Below are 8,699 nucleotides of genomic sequence, written 5' to 3'. Positions count from 1 at the left end.
ATCTGATGATTGTGGATTAATCTGATGACTGTGAATGAATCTGATGATTGTGAATGAATCTGATGATTGTGGATGAATCTGATGATTGTGAATTAATCTGATGATTGTGGATGAATCTGATGATTGTGAATTAATCTGATGATTGTGGATGAATCTGATGATTGTGGATGAATCTGATGATTGTAAATGAATCTGATAATTGTGAATGAATCTTAGGATTGTGGATGAATCTGATGATTGTGTATGAATCTGATTATTGTGAATGAATCTGATGATTGTGGATGAATCTGATGATTGTGGATGAATCTTATGATTGTGGATGCATCTTATGATTGTGAATGAATCTGATGATTATGGATGAATCTGATGATTGTGAATGAATCTGATGATTGTGGATGAATCTGATGATTGTGGATGAATCTTATGATTGTGGATGAATCTGATGATTGTGGATGAATCTGATTATTGTGAATGAATCTGATTATTGTGAATGAATCTGATGATTGTGGATGAATCTGATGATTGTGAATGAATCTGATGATTGTGGATGAATCTGATGATTGTGAATGAATCTTATGATTGTGGATGAATCTGATGATTGTGAATTAATCTGATGATTGTGGATGAATCTGATGACTGTGAATGAATCTGATGACTGTGAATTAATGTGATGACTGTGGATGAATCTGATGGTTGTGAATGAATCTGATGATTGTGTATGAATCTGATGATTGTGAATGAATCTTATGATTGTGAATGAATCTGATGATTGTGGATGAATCTGATGATTGTGAATGAATCTGATGATTGTGGATGAATCTGATGATTGTGAATGAATCTTATGATTGTGGATGAATCTGATGACTGTGAATGAATCTGGTGATTGTGAATGAATCTGATGATTGTGGATGAATCTTATGATTGTGGATGAATCTGATGATTGTGGATGAATCTGATTATTGTGAATGAATCTGATGATTGTGAATGAATCTTATGATTGTGGATGAATCTGATGATTGTGAATGAATCTGATGATTGTGGATGAATCTGATGACTGTGAATGAATCTTATGATTGTAGATGAATCTGATGATTGTGAATGAATCTGATGATTGTGGATGAATCTGATGATTGTGAATTAATCTGATGATTGTGAATGAATCTTATGATTGTGGATGAATCTTATGACTGTGTATTAATCTGATGATTGTGAATGAATCTTATGATTGTGGATGAATCTGATGATTGTGGGTGAATCTGATGATTGTGAATGAATCTGATGATTGTGAATGAATCTGTTGATTGCAAGCACATTGGAAGAGTGCAATAGGAATGTGGCGAAGGGTGTGTCATCTACTTTTAAATGCTATTAATATATAGTATTACATAGTGCAGCTTTAGCTTAAAGCTTGTTCTCTGGCACACATTCGTTAACATGAGGACTCTCTCGGAAGCATGAAGTACACCACTGAACACAGCGGAAATGTCTGATAACTTTCTATAAACGTATAAATGAAGGAATATGGAGAGGTGAAGGTGCAGTTTTTGTGAGTGTAACTCCAACTGTGTGCAAATGTACCGTTTTTGTGTAAAATAACAAAATCTTTAAACAGATCTTTAAAAAGATTAAAATTCCTTTCTGTGTCTACGCATTTTTAGGAGGTTGCTTCATAAAGCAGGATGCCTGAGGTCAGTCAGACAACAACAACCAAGAGTGAGTGACCTTGAGCGTAGCTTAACTGAGTGATCCTGCTTTGTAAAACACCCCTGAGTGTATCAGTGTGTACCAAGTATCAGAACCAAAATCTGTTGACACATTCACATTGTGGGGACTAGCCTTCCTTGTGGGGACCACCAGCTGCTCGATTTAGTTTTAGGGTGAAGACATATTTTGGATTAGGCTTAGGGTATAGTTTGGGGTTGAAGTCTCCTTGTAATGAATGTCAAGGCAATGTAATGTCCCCACAATGCATGAATACACGGGTACCAGGAATATATCACACCTTGTGGAACAAAACCTGTTTACACACTCACTTTGTGGGGACTTGTCTTCCTCGTGGGGACCTCCAGCTGGTCCACACCATATAAATCATTACATTTTAGGCTGAGGATATGTTTTAAGATTGGGTTAAGTTTAGGGTTAGTCTCCAAAAAATGAATGGAAGTCTACGTAATGTCCCCACAATTCAAAAATACAAGATTGTGTGTGTTTGTGTGGGTGTGTTTTGTTTCAGCTGCTGGTTTTTCTGCACACTCCTGACTGTCCACTAGAGGGAGCTGTTCTCTCCAGAAGGTGAAGTGGCTGTAAGTGTCGCTGCACGGGAAATCTGAGGTGCTGGATCTCGTCAGTAAAGGAAACACATGATCCACAACTTCACCCAGACGCACGTACCTGCACACACACACACACACACACACACACACACAGTTTAGCCTTTTTATTGTATAAAAATAAACAAGAATATTGATGATGTGCTGTGGCTGTGCAACTTTGGAAAAGCAACATTTAATTTTACACCAAAAATGATCCAAAAGGGATTTTCCTCCACTGTGTGGAACAGAATAGTTACTGTTATACTTTCACAGCATCTCTACTTTCATGTTGTATTCTAACAGCTGTAACCATCCTGTAAAGCTGTACAAATGTAATGCAGTTAACGTTATTATTGTTACTCACGAGGACACGTTGTTTTGGCGTGTTCTTGTACCAGTTCTCCTTTTGGGTTGACAGTAAAGATTCGGTTCAGAGGGACCCCCACCTCCTTGTACGAGTACACGTCCTGTACATAAACAAAACAGGCTTTGTGAATGGTACTGGCTTGTAAATCACTCACTCACCCATTCACCCATTCATGTACTCACTCAGGTTTAGGAACTTCACAATAGACATAGTGTCCTTGTTTGAGATTCTGATTGTGTGTGTGTGTGTGTGTTTGTGTGTGTGTTTGTGTGTATGTGTGTGTGTGTGTGTGTTTTTGTGTATGTGTGCGTGTGTGTGTATGTGTGCGTGTGTGTGTGTGTGTGTGTGTGTATGTGTGTGTGTGTGTATGTTGTATGTGTGTGTGTGTGTGTGTGTGTGTATGTGTGTGTGTGTGTATGTTTGTATGTGTGTGTGTGTGTGTGTGTGTGTGTGTATGTATGTATGTATGTGTATGTATGTATGTATGTGTGTGTGTGTGTATGTGTATGTGTGTGTGTGTGTTTGTGTGTGTGTGTGTGTATGTGTGTGTGTGTGTGTGTGTGTGTGTGTGTGTGTATGTGTGTGTGTGTGTGTGTGTATGTGTGTGTGTGTGTGAATGTGTGTATGTGTGTGTGTGTGTGTGTGTGTGTGTGTGTGTGTGTGTGTGTGTGTGTGTATGTGTGTGTGTGTGGAATGTGTGTATGTGTGTGTGTGTGTGTGTGTGTATGTGTGTGTGTGTGTGAATGTGTGTATGTGTGTGTGTGTGTGTTATGTGAGAGTGAAGACTCTGGTTCACAAACTCACAGTGGCTCTGTTTCCAAAGGCTGCGTAGAAAGGCTCTCTGTTCGGAGAGAACAGGTTTTTAATGTCTGTGAGACATTCCACCTTAAACTTCTCAGGCTTCTTCTCAATCACCTCCTACAGACACACACCCAGCGTCAGTCAGCTGCACTTATGAATCGAATAGAATTATATATGAATATGTTTTAAAACACACAAACACAAATACAGTGTGTGGTTCAGTGAGGACTGTGCTTCGCTGCAGGGAGCTGGTTACTAATGTTATTTGTTCAGGTCGATTAACATTATTTAATGAAGAGAAACCAGGTATCAGATGATCAAAACTAACACGGGAAATGGTTAAGCTAACACACACACATCAAATTCCAATGTCCAGACAAATGTATGTAAATATATCTTTTATTAAAATATAAGACTTCTGTGTGTGTGTGTGTATGTGTGTGAGAGAGAGAGAGAGAGAGAGAGAGAGAGAGAGAGAGAAAAAGAGAGAGAGAGAGAGAGCTCACCGGGCAGTGCTGAGAACAGACTGCTGGGGCTGAGAAGCACAGGACCCTGGGGCAGCATCGTGCGCTTTCATTCACCCAGTGCAGGTAACCTCTGGTCATACCTGCCATTCCTATAGCCCTCGCCGAGCAGTACATAAACTATAGCCATTCCTAAGACACACACACACACACACACAAACACAAACCCAGTCTATTAAAGTGATCCAAAAGTAATCCTTGCTAAATATTTATCACTTTTTAAACCATACGTTTTAATGAGTACATTTCAATTAATGTGCAGCATTTTGAACACATTTTAACCAGGTTTAAATAAAGACACACGTCTGGACTTGGTTAGGTCTGTGATTGACAGGTGTTGGACCGGGTCTTACTGGCTGACTTTGTGGAAGAGGCGGGCAATGCTTGGTGTGTCCAGTCTTTACCCAGAGTCGGCAGAATGTGGCCCAAAGTGTCCGACCTTATATACAGGAGAAAAATCATGATCATAAAGAAATACATAAGGCGGTCTGATGTAGTCTCTCTCTCTCTCTCTCTCTCTCTCTCTCTCTCTCTCTCTGTGTCTCTCTCTCTCTCTCTGTCTCTCTCTCTCTCTCTCTCTCTCTCTCTCTCTCTCTCTCTCTGTGTCTCTCTCTCTCTCTCTGTCTCTCTCTCTCTCTCTGTCTCTCTCTCTCTCTCTCTCTCTCTCTCTGACCTGGTGATAGTGCCGTCGATGTCTGAGATGATGATCTTGTCGTCCCAGTTCACAGATAGATGGTTCCCTCACAGCGACATGTGCCCTGGTACTGAGTAGTGACGCTGAAGACCACATCGTTGGGACCCTCCTTCAACTGCAGGCTGACCTAGGCACACACACACACACAGACACACACACGATACTTGTTGCTTGCCACAAAACTAATAAAACTTTGAAATCTTAACACAACCATAAACAGATTTTTTACCAGCTGTTCGGACGTGAGGCGGAGGGTCTTCCTGTAAGTCACGCCCCCTTGAGTGAGAGGGGATTCTGATTGGGTGGAGCTGGGAGTCTGGTTGGTTGATAGGTGGTCTTCATCGCTGGAGGAGGATTCGTCTTTCCGCCTACAACCAGACATCAATTACAGCCCCTCAATCATATCTCAAAGTCAAGCACAGCGTCCCAACTGTGTATGACACTGTAATTTTACACCGCATATCGTCACTGTTCAAATAAAAATCTCCAAAATAGTAGCTCCACAGAAAAGGAAAAAACCTTTTTAACTGTCAATGGAGGTCAATGTAAAATGATTTTATTTAGAGTATTTTTGAAGCATTTCTATTGGTTCATTCATCATGAGATTTTCCCACAGCGTGATGAACAAGTGATGGAGTGAACTAAAAAGCCACAACAATGGACATACACATTCCTGGGGGGTGTTCCACTAAGCAGGATTTCTCCATTTAGCCAGTTAACTTAAGCCCAAGGTCTAGCCTCTCCAATAGGAACAGGGATGAGGGAGATTCCTAGTGGACAGTCTTTAAATTTGGGCTAAAGTTAGCTGGCTAAACTGAGAAATCCTGCTTTGTGGAATATCCACCTTGGTCTGTGTTTTGTTTGTGTTTTGTTTGTTTGTTAGCCATGCACTTTTCTGCATGTTTCTTTGTCTTCTCCTGGCCACGCCTCTGTCTGTCTTCCCTCTCATTACAGACACAAGTGTTCCTCAAGACTCCTCACAGACAGTCACCCGGAGGAAACCCACGCAGACACAGGAGAACACACCACACTCCTCACAGACAGTCACCCGGAGGAAACCCACACAGACACAGAGAGAACACACCACACTCCTCACAGACAGTCACCCGGAGGAAACCCACACAGACACAGAGAGAACACACCACACTCCTCACAGACAGTCACCCGGAGGAAACCCACACAGACACAGAGAGAACACAGCCACACTCCTCACAGACAGTCACCCGGAGGAAACCCACACAGACACAGAGAGAACACACCACACTCCTCACAGACAGTCACCCGGAGGAAACCCACACAGACACAGAGAGAACACACCACACTCCTCACAGACCGTCACCCGGAGGAAACCCACACAGACACAGAGAGAACACACCACACTCCTCACAGACAGTCACCCGGTGAGGAAACCCACGCAGACACAGAGAGAACACACCACACTCCTCACAGACAGTCACCAGGAGGAAACCCACGCAGACACAGAGAGAACACACCACACTCCTCACAGACAGTCACCCGGAGGAAACCCACGCAGACACAGGGAGAACACACCACACTCCTCACAGACAGTCACCCAGAAGAAACCTCCAGGCTGGTGCTCAGGCTCAGGAAACATATGAACCAATAGAAATGAAGCATTAAAGATATGGCATTGACGGGCGTCCTTTGTTTCTTTCTGTTTGTTTATGATAAGAAATGCATGAGCATCATCACCTGCTGATCACAGTAATTTTCCCAGAATGCTCTCCTCCTCCAGTGGTTCCACAGACCGATGAAGAGTCCTGGAAAATACAAACCAAGTCTCAGCTACTGCTACTGAATAAAGAACTGCTACTGAATAACACCTGTGTGTGTGTGTGTGTGTGGGTGTGGTGTGTACCGTTTGGAGCTGCTCCTCTACCTCTCCATGAGAACCACCAGCGTCCTCCTTTCCTGGGCATCTTCTCCTTCATGATGCGCTCTACGGTGGCCTGTAAGGCACACGCACACAACCAAAACAATCTCAACAACTAAAAACACACAAAAGTGCCATGCAAGGGGGGTGGGGATCTGTGTGCGTAACCATGGAGACGCACAGAGGAGGCAGTAAGAGCCCAGTTACACAAGACAGAAGGAAATCCAGCAGTGAATCAACACAACTGAAGCAGGAGAACTGAACACAGAGGCATGGAGGAGAGGAGGAGGGAAGGAGGGAGGGAGGGAGGGAAAGGAGGGATCATATTGGAGGAAAGAGCAGAGGAGAGAGAGAAGGGTTTACTGGTTATGAAAAGCCTTTGAATGATGAAGTGTGTTTTGATTGATGTAAAACGCACAGGACCAGAGATATTTACATTTCAGTGTGTGTGTGTGTGAGTGTGTGTGGTACCTTTGGCAATGGTTTCTGAAAGACCTGCATGGCCAGCAGGATTGGTGCAGCAGTACTCAGTTATAATACCTACAGAAAAAAAACTCTTTATCAAAATATGCAGCAAACATAACACATAAATATATACATGAGGCTCATTCATTCATTCACGCATTCATTGTTTGTAACCACTTCATCCTGATCAGGAAAGTCCATCACAGTGTAGTCACTTACCATTCACATCTGTGGACAATGATACACACTCACCCAGTCACTCACACACTCACACCTGTGGACAGTGTCACACACTCACCCAGACACTCACACTCTCACAGTTTGTGAACAATGTCACACACTCACCCAGTCACTCACACACTCACCCAGTCACTCACACACTCACACCTGTGGACAATGTCACACACTCACCCAGTAACTCACACACTCACCCAGTCACTCACACACTCACAGTTGTGAACAATGTCACACACTCACCCAGTAACTCACACACTCACCCAGTCACTCACACACTCACCCAGTCACTCACACTCTCACAGTTGTGAACAATGTCACACACTCACCCAGTAACTCACACACTCACCCAGTCACTCACACTCTCACAGTTGTGAACAATGTCACACACTCACCCAGTAACTCACACACTCACCCAGTCACTCACACACTCACCCAGTCACTCACACCTGTGGACAATGTCACACACTCACCCAGTAACTCACACACTCACCCAGTCACTCACACACTCACCCAGTCACTCACACACTCACCCAGTCACTCACACTCTCACAGTTGTGAACAATGTCACACACTCACCCAGTCACTCACACACTCACCCAGTAACTCACACACTCACCCAGTCACTAACACACTCACCCAGTCACTCACACATTCACACCTGTGGACAATGTCACACACTCACCCAGTCACTCACACACTCACACCTGTGGACAATGTCACACAATCACCCAGTCACTCACACACTCACACCTGTGGACAATGTCCCACACTCACCCAGTCACTCACACACATGGCACTACTTTAAAAAAAACAGTCACATTCCTAGTCTCTTTCCTGGTCTCATTCCTAGTCTTGTTAGACTGTTTGATGCTGGAAGTTAGTGACGGCCTCAGGCCCAAATTCCAGCACCTCTACGTGTCAGTTTCATTCAGAAGAAGAGAGACAAATGTGGTGTTCTAACTTACTTGGAGCCGATTTTGACCACCAGGTTGGGGTCATCTATGAGAAAAGGGTTTGCAGCAAACTGACTGTAAGAGACCGCCTTCTCCTGAAAGTGCTCTAGAGAGGAGATCAGCACAGAGAGACGGCGGCTTACACAGGGACGGACTGATGGACTACCACCACATCAATAAAAACCAAACACACACAAACACATGCCTACACCGCAGGTGGAAGCTGTGTACACTCTGTCCACGTACCTTTAGTGATTTCCCTGCTGTCGGTGAGTCCTCCACACAGAGAGAGGGCGATAGAGGGCAGGTCGGTAGTTTGTTCTGAGTAACTGTCCACTCCGCTATCAGCTCCAGAGCTGCCCACAGACTGAGGAGACATGCTCATGCTTCGCACGGTGCTTTCACAACACACTCGCCCTGCGCCGCTGCTGTCACTGTGGAAACACATACAT

General features: G+C 43.7%; 1 protein-coding gene across 1 annotated transcript in view; it reads right to left on the bottom strand.

Annotated features, from left to right (window-relative positions):
- Positions 1 to 4,319: 4,319 nt before the first annotated feature.
- The window catches only part of LOC136702765 (phosphatidate phosphatase LPIN1-like), a 15,077-nt gene continuing 10,697 nt past the window's right edge, over positions 4,320 to 8,699 (bottom strand). Inside the window, exons 8-12 of the mRNA XM_066677903.1 lie at positions 8,494 to 8,681; positions 8,260 to 8,353; positions 4,928 to 5,066; positions 4,731 to 4,825; positions 4,320 to 4,443 (exon numbers count right to left, since the gene is read on the bottom strand). Coding sequence (XP_066534000.1) covers positions 4,320 to 4,443; positions 4,731 to 4,825; positions 4,928 to 5,066; positions 8,260 to 8,353; positions 8,494 to 8,681 — 640 coding nt within the window. The remainder of the gene's footprint in view (positions 4,444 to 4,730; positions 4,826 to 4,927; positions 5,067 to 8,259; positions 8,354 to 8,493; positions 8,682 to 8,699) is intronic.

Source organism: Hoplias malabaricus, chromosome 7 (assembly GCF_029633855.1).
Source record: "Hoplias malabaricus isolate fHopMal1 chromosome 7, fHopMal1.hap1, whole genome shotgun sequence".
NCBI classification, from domain to species: domain Eukaryota; kingdom Metazoa; phylum Chordata; class Actinopteri; order Characiformes; family Erythrinidae; genus Hoplias; species Hoplias malabaricus.
This window is presented reverse-complemented; position numbering and strand designations above follow the sequence as displayed.